At 47.1% G+C, this 13123-nt stretch overlaps 2 protein-coding genes across 3 annotated transcripts; both read right to left on the bottom strand.

The window, feature by feature from the left end:
* Nucleotides 1–15: 15 nt before the first annotated feature.
* On the bottom strand, nucleotides 16–4514 carry LOC120824548 (uncharacterized). Its single transcript, XM_040185405.2, has 6 exons — nucleotides 4302–4514; nucleotides 1075–1217; nucleotides 702–763; nucleotides 489–602; nucleotides 312–410; nucleotides 16–237 (listed from the first exon to the last, which is right to left on the bottom strand). The coding sequence occupies exons 1-6, from the start codon at nucleotides 4419–4421 to the stop codon at nucleotides 113–115; spliced, it is 663 nt and encodes a 220-aa protein (XP_040041339.2). The 5' UTR covers nucleotides 4422–4514; the 3' UTR covers nucleotides 16–112.
* A 1491-nt stretch (nucleotides 4515–6005) lies between these two features.
* fip1l1b (FIP1 like 1b (S. cerevisiae)) lies at nucleotides 6006–13123 on the bottom strand. 2 transcript variants are annotated; one of them, XM_040187190.2, is made up of 16 exons: nucleotides 12722–13123; nucleotides 12282–12336; nucleotides 11824–11890; nucleotides 11517–11653; nucleotides 11284–11345; nucleotides 11025–11132; nucleotides 10729–10859; nucleotides 10326–10444; nucleotides 9882–9935; nucleotides 9263–9362; nucleotides 9004–9154; nucleotides 8822–8903; nucleotides 8151–8206; nucleotides 7792–7981; nucleotides 7325–7471; nucleotides 6006–6669 (listed from the first exon to the last, which is right to left on the bottom strand). In XM_040187190.2, the coding sequence occupies exons 1-16, from the start codon at nucleotides 12798–12800 to the stop codon at nucleotides 6525–6527; spliced, it is 1683 nt and encodes a 560-aa protein (XP_040043124.1). In that variant the 5' UTR covers nucleotides 12801–13123; the 3' UTR covers nucleotides 6006–6524. The 2 variants fall into 2 exon arrangements, with proteins under 2 accessions (XP_040043124.1, XP_040043125.1); XM_040187191.2 differs by having other exon boundaries at nucleotides 6006–6666.

Raw genomic sequence — 13123 nt, 5'->3', positions numbered from 1 at the left:
GAGAAAACAATGCCAGTGCTTCCATCTTCATTTTATTACACATTTTAATATTTCTATTCATAAAAATCAGGGAACAAAATTCCACTTAGTCGGGACAAAATAAGAGAACTAATCAGTTCACAAACATTTCAAAAACAGCATCCAGGAGTTTGGCAACTCTGTGTCCCGTCTTGGCCTCAAACACAGTGTTGAGGGCGGCGATCCCGTCCACGGGCGGGATGTTGTCAGGGCAGATTTCTGTATTCATCAACATTCAAAATGAGACAAAACGGCTTTAGTGGGGCCACAGTGTGTGTTTGTTTCATTCTTACCGTAGTCTGGGTCTAACATTATGGGCGACGGCATCCGGAGACATTCGGCCTGTCTCTTGAGCGTCTCCAACGCAGCAGGGGAGACACTTTGTGTCCTACCTGGAAGTAAAGACAGGTTGAATTGGAATAACATTCATGTCGCTGCAGGGTTCTGGGAATGATGAAGACGTTTCTTACTGAAGAACAACAGGCTGGTGAAAGTATCATTGCCAGAGACGACTTCTTCATAAGCGAGCAGACAGTCGCTGCAGTCAGTCTGCAGGTAGACCTCCTTGAGATAGAAAGGTTCCTCTTTGAAACACACACAGGGAATAAAAGGAGTGTTTTTAATCCAGATTTCCCCCCTAAAGGAGAATCTCTCTGATAAGATTGTGGCTCTTCTCTGCTCACCGATCAACAAAGTGCTGTTTTCAAAGACCACATTGTATTGTATGCTGGAACATTTGCCAAATCTGGGAAAAGAAAAACATGATGCCATGATGGACTTGATAGTAAGTCCCAGTCAGAACCGTTTCAAGCCCCAAAATGATTTAACCCGCATTGCGTATTAGACTTATTAGCAAATTGTACAATTTTTCAGCTGTTTGCAATAAACAAAGTAGACAAAACCAGTTGAAATAAACTAATATTACCGGTTATTAACAAATCAGGGGCTTCATTAGTTCAGGTCTGCTTTACTTAGAACATAAACACCTGGACTGGCCCCGGGTTTGTTGTGAGGGACATTTGATTGCACGTTAGAAATATGAAATTGGGGATTTACATTCTCTGGGTCTGCAGGAGGTGGAGGACGTTGTCCTGCGTCGTCGTGGTGACGTTCAACCAGGCGCTGGTCAGCAGGCGGCCCACGGAGCGGCTCCCCGGGAGGTCAGAGCTCCCCCCGATGTACAGCCAGCGCCCCAAAATCTGAGGGACACGCAGACGGAGCGCAGGGTACACGCGTCAGCGTTTCTGTGTCATTGGGGGTGTCATTTGTTAGTCTTTTGGTGGAGTCTGAAGAGGTGTGTCTTTAGTTTGCGGTGGAAGATGTGAAGGCTCTCTGTGGTCCTGGTGTCTTCAGAGAGCTCGTTCCACCATTTAGGAGCAAGGACAGCAAAGAGTCGAGACCTAGTCGAGTGTTTTGCTCTCAGTGAGGGAGGGACGAGAAGTTTATCACATGCAGAGCGGAGAGTGCGGGTTGGGATGTCTGGTTGGACCAGGTCCTGGATGTAAGCTGGACCCCATCCATTCACAGCATGGCGGGCAGCCACCGGTACCAGTGAAGAGAGCGGAGGAGTGGAGGAGTGTGGGAGAATTTCGGAAGGTTAGAGACCAGTGGAGCTGCTGCATTCTGAATGAGCTGCAGAGGTGGAATGGAGGTAGCAGGAGACCTGCAGGAGGGAGTTACAGTAGTCCAGGAGGGAGACGACAAGAGCCTGAATCAGTACCTTCTGAGTGAGAAGAGGACGTGTTCTCCTGATGTTGTAGAGCGAGTATCTACAGGATGGTGTTGTCAGTGATGTTGGGAGTCAGGGAGAGTTGGCTGTCGAGTGTGACGCCGAGGTTCTTAGCGGTCAAAGTGGGCGTTAACACAGAGTTGCCAAAATTGACTGTCAGGTCCTGGGTCGGAGAATCTTTTCCCGGAAAGAGTAGTTCAGTCTGTCGGGGTTGATTTTCTAGATGGTGGGCGGATCCACTGAGAGATGTCAGTCAGACAGGCAGAGATCCGAGTGAGGGAAGGAGAGAATTAGTTGGGTGTCATCGGCATCGCTGTGGTAGGAGAAGCCATGTGAGCAAATGACAGCGCCGAGAGAGTTGGTGTAGAGCGAGAAGAGGAGGAGACCCAGGACGGAACCCTGAGGAACTTCCGTAGTAAGAGGACAAGGTTCAGACACAGATCCTCGCCAGGTTACCCGGTAGGAGCGTCCGTCGAGGTAGGACGAGAGAAGGGAGAGAGCAGAGCCTGAGACACCAAGTTCCTGGAGGGAGGAGATAAGGATCTGGTGGTTGACTCTGTCAAATGCAGCAGAGACGTCCAGAAGGACGAGGACAGAGGAGAGAGAGGAGCTCTAGCAGTGTGGAGTTGTTCTGAGACAGCAAGGAGAGCAGTCTCTGTGGAACGGCCTTGAAGCCTGACTAGTGGGGGTCAAGGAGGTTGTTAGGGTGGAGATAGGAGGAGAGTTGGTTAAAGATAGCACGTTCAAAAAGGGAAGAAGAGAGACCGGTCTGTAGTTGTTTTCTTCAGAAGGGTTGAGAGTAGGTTTCTTCAGGAGAGGGTTGACTCTTGCCTCCTTCAGAGAATTGGGAAAACAGCCGGATAACAGAGCATTGTTGATGAGGCAGGTGAGGAAAGGGAGGTCAGGAGCGATAGATTGTTGAAGATATGATGGAATGGGGTCAAGAGTCCAGAGGTTAATAGGGTGAGAACTTGGTTAGGAGACAGGGGCGTGAAAGAGGAGAGTGAGGGCAATAGAGGTGAAGTCAGTGGGTTTGAGAAAGAAGAGCGTATGTCAGCTATTTTCTTGGTAAAGTAGTTGACAAAGTCACCCGGAAGAAGGGTGGAGGGGGGAGGAGGACTAGGGGGTATCGAGGAGTTTGGAGAAGATAGAAAAAGGTTTTTTGGGGTTAGAAAATGAAGATTCAATTCTGGATTGGTAGAAAGAGCTTTTGGCAGCAGAGACAGAAGCAGAAAAAGAGGAGAGAAGAGATTGAAACACAAGCAGGTCATCAGGTCATTTATATTTACGCCATCTCCTTTCCGATGCTCGCATGGTGGCTCTGATGGCACCGGTTCAGACGGACACGGCGCCGGAGGGGATTTGCCAGTCCGTCGTGTATTAAGACGACAGAGAGTCTAGAGAGGAGGAAAGAGTTGAGAGGAGAGTCTCTGCAGCAGCGTTCGGATGCAAGAGTGAGAAGGAGTCAGTTGTAGAGAGAGCTGATAGAACAGAGGAGGCTTGTCAGGATCGGTGTGTAGGCAGAGGCAGGACTCAAATGCAGAGTTGACAACGAAAAGACTTTAATAGTCAAAATCAAAATGCCAAGGGGCAAAAACGCGGGCAGGGACCAAGAACTCACAAGACATTCAGGGAATGACAAGTTGGCTTAACATGAATACATTCAATGACGCGACAAAGGACACATGGCTTAAATACACTGGGAGGTGCAGGTGATTGGACAAAGGTGGAAACAATCAGACAATCACAGGGGACGACAGGACAAGGCAGGAAGTGAAGTTAGGGACACAAGGTGTCAGAGCGAAGGAAGAAAGTAGGTGTAAGAGGTCAGATGACTTCTCTGTCTGGATGTTGAAGTCACCCAGGAGGATGAGCGGAGGGTCATTTACAGGGAAATTGGACAGGAGAATGTCCAGTTCTTCCCAGAAATGACCCAAGGAGCCTGGCGGACGGTAAAGGACAACGATAGTTAATTGCACCGGGTGAGTAACTGACAGCATGGAATTAAAGACAGTGGGGTGGATGGTGGAAGAGGGTAAAGAGAAAAGCTCCATTTGGTGAAATGAGTAGACCTGTGCCACCACCCCTACCAGTGGGCCTGGGAGTGTGGCTGAAGGAGAAGGCGGAGGAGAGAGCGGCTGGGTGGAGGTGTTCTCCGGTGTGATCCAGGTCTCGGTGAGAGCGAGGAAGTCAAGCGACTGCTGGATAGCGAAGCCGAAGCCTTGCGAGCAGCTGACTGGCAGTTGCAGAGGCCTCCTGTGACGAGGTGCTGGACGTGAGTGGAGCGGGTGGGATCGGTGAGAGAGGAGGCGTAGCGTATGTAGCACGTAGTGGAGTAAAGTACGTAGAGGAAGTGGGCAGAAGCGTTCAAACATGGAAGGTCACCCACAGCTCTGAGCTTTTATCGCCAGAGTTTAAACAACTTTGGCTGAAGGAAATATTTCCCACGCACGTTTCAGTCGTGCATTTACCATCATTGAAATACACCTGAGGAAAACGTGTTTTTACTGCAGTTTGAATTAAACGGTGATAATTAAAGCTGAAGTGCACTAACCTCTTCATTGGTGACAGCGATGGGGTTCAACAGACTGTCACAGCTGCTCAGAGGAGCAGAGAGTCCCACTGAGAGGAGGCTCAGCACCACAGCAGCAACGCACTCCTTCATCCTCGCCATGTTTCTCCTTCTGCTCCCTGCTGTTCTCTGGTCTCCTCACGGCTTAAATCAACAGTGGATGCATCTCACCAGCACACATATCGACGTTTCTGTGAACTGATGTGAGCAAAGCAAACAGCCAGAGGCAGGAACAGTTGGGGGGGGGGGGGGGACTCTGACCTGTCACATGTAACAGCACAGGCTGTTATGCACCATGTGTGCTAGTTTAAGCCGTGATTGAGGACATTTTCAGAACGTTCACTGTGCCAAAATGACCAAATACCAGAAACACTTGATCAGAAACGTCTCGTGATACTTTGGTAGTGTGTGTAGTTGCACGTGTCTTTGTACAGTGTGACTGATTATCTGTGCAGAGGACTGTGATCCTTTAAGTGTGGTGAAATCACACAAATATAGAGTACACACAAAACAGCTGGCCGGGTGTTTACATGTGCGGGAAAGACCGTTGTCGTATGAAGGCATGTGGACAAATACACTTTCCCCTGCATTAAACATGCATTGCAGCATGAGGACTCTTCGAACACAACTTGTCAAATTTAAAGAAAAATACGATTAATCGTTTAATCGTGGCACCATCTCTGGTGGGGACGAGTCCGCCTACAGGTGGAGTCTGACCATCTGGTGTCCTGGTGCAGTCAGAACAACCTGGAGCTTAACGCTCTAAAGACAGTGGAGATGGTTGTGGATTTCCGGCGGAACAGAGCCCCACCCTCCCCCATCACCCTGTGTGACTCCCCCGTCACTATTGTGGATTCCTTCCGTTTCCTGGGCTCCATCATCACCCAGGACCTCAAGTGGGAGCTGAACATCAGCTCCATCACCAAGAAGGCTCAGCAGAGGTTGCTCTTCCTGAGGCAGCTGAAGGACTTGTTCGCTTCCAGGTCTCTGAAGCAGCTAAAAAGATGGTAGCTGACCCCTCTCACCCCGGACATAAACTGTTTGTGCCCCTTCCATCTGGCAGGAGGCTGAGGTCCATCAGGACTACGACCTCCCGCCACACCAACAGTTTCTTCCCGTCGGCAGTCGGGCTCATCAACAGAGCCGGTCCCCCACTGACTGACTATAACACTCCACCGGTCACTCCCCCTCACACTGCACATGTCACTTTACTGTAATTCATCACTTTGTCACTTGTCACTTTGTCTCTTGTCTGTTACTTGTTCGTTAGTGCACTTAATATTTTTTTTTTAACTTAGTATTTAATTTTTATTTTTTTTAACTTTATTCCCTTGTTTTATACTAACCATAGCCTTAGCCTTATTCTACTAACCCATTGCATTAGCATTTCATTCCACTTTATCTTATTACTTGTGCACTGTTGTCTTGTCTGTCTACTGTCGCGCACTAACCGCCAAGACAAATTCCTTGTATGTTTGACATATTTTGGCTAATAAATGTTTCCTGATTCCTGATGTCGCAGAATAGTTTGTCTGTTACGGTTTTTACACAAACTTCATGTACAACGGCACAGAAAAGCTGGATTACAACAGAACACAGAGGGAGAGCAACGTGATTCTCAGTTCATCTCCCCACTACAGCTTTAATAAATGTTTGCGCAGAAATCATTGGACAAAAATCACAAAATGATGTCTTATCAAAAAGGGTTTTTTTTAATTCAACAAATTGACCCGTTGGTAATAGATTTCTTCATACAGGACAATAACAAACAAATGACAGAAAAAAAGAGCTAAACCTGCTGATCAGTGGGGCGCTACAGGGAGATCTCTGAGCACCACCTCATTGTTACAGCAGTGCTCTGAGGGGCGGGAGAAACGAGAGGAGACGGGTGTGGAGGATGAAGACAGATTGGCGTCTTCGCCTCATGTCGGCCCGTGAAAGTAAGACCGACTGACTAAACAGGATGACCACCTCCTCCGCTCCATCAGCTCTCCGCCCGGGGCGATGGCGAGGACGGAGGACAACGTAGATTGATGGAGAGACGTATCGATCGCGCTCTGACTTTCTGGTTCTTGATCTGTCCCCAAACCCCCCTTTCCCTCCTCATCGTCATGCGTGTGGCAGACGCGGAGAGACAGACAGGACCCAGAGACAGACAGGGAAAGGACCACACAGACGGGGGGTGGGGGCAGGGGGTGGCGATTGCTACTCCATGGCCTCCTGGTTCTCTTGGTCTGCGCTGATCTCCTCGCCGGCCTCTTTGCCCTCCTTGCTCCTCTTGCTCTTCTTGTGTTTGTGCCTCCGGTGGCTGTCGCCCTCCTCGCTTTCGTGCCTCCTCCTGCTACTGCTGCTAATTGAAGCAGAAGGACAAAAGTGTGGAAAGGGCAAGGAGCGGTGGGTGGTTGACAAGGGAGAGGAAAGGGCATGGATGGAAGACAATATGGAAAAGGCAGAAAGGTTAGGGGGGGGTAGGAGACAAGAAGATCGAAGATCGAGAAGGTGACGTGAAATAGAGACGGACAAAAGGTGGTTAGCAAAATAACAGACAACCCAGACAGAAAACACTATAGAACTTTGTTATATAACTTCGTTATAGCGACCATGGCCTTATGTTCCCAAAGTCAGAAGATTAAACGTCTGGCAGACAAGAAGCCTACAGAGAAATAAGACATTTGCCTTTATACTTCCACCGTGAGTCACATGACACAAGCGGATCAGATCAAACAAATCAAACACTTTTTAATTGTTGTAACAATCTGAGCTCAGTGGGAGAAACAAGCCCTTTCAGTGGAGGTACATTGACGGTAAGGAGTTGCCCCATTCCCCAATTACACTGCAGCCTGTTTAGCAGATGGCAGCATCGTTCCCTTAATACTAAACCGATTTCAGAAATCGGTGTCGAAGTTGAAAGATACCAAAAGCGAAGTGATGGAACACTTCAGATGTTCAGAGAACGGTCCCGTGTCTTTTTCTGAGAGGGAGGGGTTGTGTGTGTGCTTACGTACCTGCGAGAGGACTTGTGGCGTCCCTCCTCCTTCTCTCGGTGCCGCCTCTCTCTGTGTCTGTCCTCCTTCTCCCGGCTCGACCGCTCGCGGTGCCGCTCGGCGTAACCACGTTCCTGGTACTCGCGGTAACGGAATCGCTCCTCGTCGCTGCGGGGGCCAAAACAACGGCTTTCACTTTCCTGAGTTACGTTTGCAAGCGTACCCAAACAGTCCTCCGAATGACTGTTATTAAACAATCAGTCTGACTATGAGAGCCCTGTTTATTCAAATATCTGGTTAATTTGTGACCTACATTAATAATATACCATTATAAACATAGACATTAAAACGTAAAACATTGGAAATAAAAATCTTGATATTCCTATTCTAATACTACTCATGATTTCTGCCCACGCTGCAGATAGCTGGTCCACTTACTGAGACCGGCCCAGATACTACGCCTGTGAAAGTGTCTCCGCCCCGCTCACCTGGTGTAGCTAATCGCTGACGGGCTGTGCTCCCTCTCTCTCTCCCGCTCATGCGTCCTCTCTCTGGGCCGCTCCCTCTCCTTCTCTCTCTTTTCGTCTCGACGGTGGTAGTAGTCCCAGGGTTTGGAGTTGTCCATCATGGGGGGCCAGGGTGGAGGCACGCCTCCAGTCATGGGCGGAGGGTATGCGCCTGACGAGGCAAAGAGGAGAGATTAGGATTAATAACACAGTCAATGCACAGAAATACTTTTTTTAAACTAATGATTATGAATAGCTAAGGATGCATATCTGATTTCCATTGGTCCGTTTTCAATGCATTTGGACCAGCAGGTAGCAGGTAGCATTGTAGCGCTTCCTACCTTGAGGGAACGGGTAGGGAGGGACCGAGCGTGCATCATAACCGCCAGGGTGGCCACTGTGCAAAGAGAAGAAGGTTACAGCACAATATATAACCTGCACACATAGAACAAATTAATTTGAGAATTGTCTATTGAGCCTGAAGGAAGATGTTAACAGCGCTCTGCTCCAAGATTACGTTTTGTACGGGGATAGAAGCGTTAGATAATACGGGGACTTCAGCAGGCGAGCCAATGTGCTTATTGTGTATGTGTGTAAGTCTGTGGCTCTGCATGTAATAGAACGAGAACATTACTGCTTCAAAAGGTCAGATTGATAACATTTTATGTAGCTTAACACAAATAATCCCCACAGTAAGGGATGGAATAAAATCACCTCTGTTCCTGATTCATTTCCAACAAAGCTCATTAGCCAATAGTATAAATCTGTATCTTTGTGATTACGTTGCCCGTTCACATGTACACGGCTGAGTTCATGGTGAGCGGCTCCAAATAGAGGCTGCCTACCATGAGGCTGCCATAACGGCCTCACTGACCTTACCAGCTGCAGGACAGGGAAACAGTTACTATGGCAACACGTGGCGTTAGCATGTATTAGCTATTGTAACTATCCAAAATAAATGACCTGTAAGATGAGAATACAGCAGAATATAGCCAACACACAAAACACTTACCTGTCCATAGTGGGGATGATAGCAGGAGGGGGGCCGCTGGGGGGAGGGGGAAAACCAGGAGGAGGAACTGTGATGGGCAACCCTTTAAGAGAGAGAAGGAGAATTTAAAAAAGTAAATACAGGGACAGATGCTTATAATCACACCAAGGGAACAAATAAGACGGTGATGGCAACAGACTTACGCGGTGGGGGGATGAGTGGAGGTGCAGCGTTGACGTTGGGTGGCGGCGGGAGGAACGGCGGTGGGGGGATGTTTGGGGGAAGCGCTCCGGGAGGGAAGAAGGGTGGGATCTTAGCCGGAGTCGGCTCGGCGTCCGTTTGTTCGGCGATCACCTGCACAACCACCAACAGAATGACTCCCGCGAACGCACTAGAAGGCGCACTGCCGGTCAACGTTAACACGTTAGTAGGAAAAAAAGAGACCGTGTTGCTTCTGTGTACCTGGATATTGTTCCCTTCTAGATTGTGTCTGCGTCGCCCTTCCACCCGGCTGATGGTGGCCGTCCCTCCACCGATCACATCGATAGTACCACTCGTCTTCCTGCGGAGAGACCAGGTAAAAAAGGAAAATCAAGGTCTCCAATATGCAGTCAGCCTCACATACATAAACTTCATAATTCCCCCGGTAAAAGCCAGACATTCCTTCTCAATTATTACTTTCATAGATATTTAATGTGAATCCATTTGTGCCAGAAACGTCCGTGATCCCGGAGGAGACAATTAAATACTCTAAGGAAATTATAAATTGAGAAAAATACTGAAGTTTAAGGAAGAATGATTATTTTAAAAAACGCAGGGGTTATCACGAACATAGAAAATAGGACCCTTCTGTCAAAGTAGCTTCTCTTGAAATAAGAAAGGTTTTGGTTGAAAATTAGCTTTGAATTCAGCTAATGATGATATTCTAGTGACTCTAAAGCTCTACATTTTTCACATCGACCACCCAAAAAACAATAACGTATCTCAGGGGCCTTGGAGGTTTTTTGTGGTCAAAAAAAAAAAAAAAAAAAAAAAAAGACCAGGGCCCCCATGTTTGAACATCAACACATTTCCAACTTACGTATAATAGGACAAGTCCTGAGGAGGCGGACCTGGCCACTGAGGGGGAGAGATCCTACCATTTTGAAACAAAGGACAGGGGTGAGGAAGATTACAGCAACATCGGCCCAATCACACATGGTCTAACCTACTAGGAGCAGAGCCATTAATAAACCTGGTGAAGACCAGGGGCCGGTATTTACAAACCGATCAGAATGATCCGGATTATGCAGCTGATAAAAAAGGCCACTTCAATCTCCACGGATCCCCATGTGAAAATGAACCGCTTCACAGACATACAGCGTGTACGGGGATGAATCTTTATACAACTCAAACGTATAAAGCTTTTCATGGCTTAATGTTCTGCATAATTAAGCGTAGCCGCTAGGTTTTTATATCGACTAAGTTCAGTCATTAAATGTAACCTGCCGGCTGTGTTACTTAGCGGCGATAAAAGCAAAGTCACCGGTTGAGCTGGCTGACAGCCGGCTTGTACAGGCTGACAGGAGATGTGAAGTCTGGCTTCGACGTGTGAACCGGCAAACTGGACATGTCCTTGTCATTCCCTGTCCGGCCTTGCTGAACCTAAGAAAGGGACAAAAATAAGCTCATTGGTATATGCAATGTGTTTATCAAAGTAGAGATATTTTATCTGATCACAATATTGTAGAATTATTTGAATAAGTTTCAAACTGATTTTTGTTGATAAAATCGATGTACGACAAAGTGGGTGAAGCATTTGCTATTATGTAAAGTTTCCAGATAAAAGCAAAGCAGGAACTGCTTCCATGCTAACTGATGAGAGGGAGGGGCTGATGAAGAAAAACAGAAAAAGGAGAAGATGGACAGAGTAAGCTCCGGTTTCTCACAGTGATCTTGCTCGTCACCGAGCCGATAGTAGAGACCTCCAGGCCCATGCGCAGTCTCCTCTGTTTCTCACAATAAGCTTTCCAAGTGTCTTCATTGAAGCCGTAGTTAAAGTAGTCCGACAGATCCGCTCCTACACACACACAAACACACACACACACACACTACTGTAAATGGCAGGAAGCCTGTATATCACCAAATATCCAGAAATCGCTCATAACTGAGATCCGTTTATATATATATATATATATATATATATATATATATATATATATTATTTTTAACTACATACACACACCTGGCTTTCTCCAGGGCTTCTCTTCAAAGGACTCCACTTCCGCTTCCAGCACTGGAACCCCGTTAATGTTACCAGGGGCGTCCAGATCCACTCCCTTCATCTTGGAAGCTGCAGAAAATAATCAACATCATAACATGTTAACTAGACATCAACATTTTGGTTCAAACTCTTTACTCTCCTTGTAATATCAAAGTTCTCTGTGATTTGAACTGGATAGTGGAGAGAATAATACGCCGTTTTAAGGTCAAAACAAAACTACCTTGTCCATAAGGTCTGGAGCCGGTCTTTATGTTGAGATTGACAGGTGGAGCGCCATAAGTTCTGTGAGGAAAGAACAAATAAAACTGTCATAAGGTCTCCTCTTAATATAACTGATGTAAATACATGTACAAGAGGTTAGCTTTAGGAGAAGGATCAAAAATACATCTGGTTGGAACAAGAACTGTCTCTTTTTGTTAATTAACAAAATAGTGAGTTTGACTGAAAACCTACGTGTACTGTGGCGCTCCAGTTTTAATGTCTCCAATGGTGACGCGGACATCGTCGTCATCGTCATCACTGTCGCTGTCACTGTCAACGTCCTCACCTGCTCCTGCACCATCGCCCTCGCCTTCACCCTCACCTGTGTCCTGACAGAGCATGGGGGGGGGGTCTTGGGGTTAACCAAGAGAACACTTTGCACTAAACCTCCGTTTAGAAACAGGGCCCGGCGAGGTAAGGAAGCGCACAAACAAAACAGAGAGAAAGCACGGCGCATAGTCGAACACACACTGTATGCATGCACACGAGGGTTACCTACCTCAGAGGCCACTCCATTGCCTGTAGCGTGTGCTGCAGCATCCTCTGTGGAGGCATCAGCAGGTGCACTGTAAATAAAAGGAAATTCTACTTGAAATCATTACAAGCAGGGCTGTCTTTTTTACCGAACTTCACAATCTCGATGCAAATGCAGCACAGGATTAAAAAGTTACTATTCCATAATAATGGCAACGAACACAGGTTTTGTATCTAGTCATTGTAAAGCCACTGATAAGAATGTATCTTACAATGGTGATGAAATGATGTTGTCAATTTGTATACAACACAATTTGTATATAATGAAGATTTAAGAGGTTTTGTCCTTTATTTTACATTTCTTTTGAAACCCATGAAGGCATACTTATGAATAGCCCTTGGATGTAAACAAGTGATCTTTTTAGTTCTCAAGTCTCTTTCAGAAAGTCCAGGTGTCGATGTGTGAACACAGATGACACAAACCTGACTGCTGCATTCAGTTTGGCTTCTTCGTCTTCATCTCTGCCCTCGGACTCATCTGAAATATCAAAAAGGCACAAAAGTTCTTTCATTCAGACAAGCTAGCTCTAGAGGCTATTCGTTAGCTTCTCATGTGTAACATATGCACACAACGCAATTCAGACACACCTTGGCGTTTAACACATTTCACGTTTTCATTGTGCTAAAATTAAAAATGTGTGGCAGGGATATATTTTGTCACTTTTTTTCTCAAGTCATACGGCCACAAAGGCCAGCAAAGCAAGCGAGGACAGCTAGCTTAGCTTAGCTTACCGGCTAACGTTGTTATCTTCTCACACTACTACCGTGTTATGGTCAGCAGTTATCACGCGCACAAACAGACACACACGCCGTTTTGGCCAAGAAGAGCCGTTTGCAGACAGAATGGCTTTTTCTTGTCATACCTCCGTACAGCCATTCCTCCTCCTCATCTCCAGCACTGGCATCCGTGGTGGTCGTTTTGTCCGCTTCCTCCGCGGACATGTTTAGCTAACACGCAGCGCTTCAGGCTCAACCAACAGCGGCGTCACAAGAACACAATACTCAAAGAAAAGCTTTTCAAAATTTGAATTCACGTACAGTGTTTCCCTTCTGCCGGGAAACGCGGTTATGTACCAGAAATTACGCCCTCATAACATTCATCTTCGAGCGAGGCGAGCGAGGGAATGGTGCGAACCCGGAAGAGGTTGTTGGCGTCCCGCTGCGGTGAACAAAACACAGCGCCGCCAGGCGGCGGAGGCCGGTAGTGCTTAATATAAGATCATGGCCTCAGCTCTTCTTACCTTCCCCCCGGACCTGGACTCAAT

This window comes from Gasterosteus aculeatus, chromosome 9 (assembly GCF_964276395.1).
Source record: "Gasterosteus aculeatus chromosome 9, fGasAcu3.hap1.1, whole genome shotgun sequence".
NCBI classification, from domain to species: domain Eukaryota; kingdom Metazoa; phylum Chordata; class Actinopteri; order Perciformes; family Gasterosteidae; genus Gasterosteus; species Gasterosteus aculeatus.
The sequence above is the reverse complement of the archived record's forward strand: the minus strand, read 5'-3'. Positions and strand labels throughout refer to the sequence as shown.

Bases quoted from the DNA above. Each gene is read 5' to 3' on its own strand.
- fip1l1b (XM_040187190.2), bottom strand. From the start codon at position 12,800: ATGTCCGCGGAGGAAGCGGACAAAACGACCACCACGGATGCCAGTGCT. The intron at 11,654-11,823 runs GTAGGTAACCCT...ATGCTCTGTCAG, and splicing joins GCAATGGAGTGGCCTCTGAG to GACACAGGTGAGGGTGAAGG. The intron at 11,346-11,516 runs GTAGGTTTTCAG...CTTTCCTCACAG, and splicing joins ACTGGAGCGCCACAGTACAC to AACTTATGGCGCTCCACCTG.
- LOC120824548 (XM_040185405.2), bottom strand. From the start codon at position 4,421: ATGGCGAGGATGAAGGAGTGCGTTGCTGCTGTGGTGCTGAGCCTCCTC. The intron at 764-1,074 runs GTAAATCCCCAA...TTCTTTTCCCAG, and splicing joins CTCCTGCAGACCCAGAGAAT to ATTTGGCAAATGTTCCAGCA. The intron at 411-488 runs GTAAGAAACGTC...CTTTACTTCCAG, and splicing joins CACCAGCCTGTTGTTCTTCA to GTAGGACACAAAGTGTCTCC.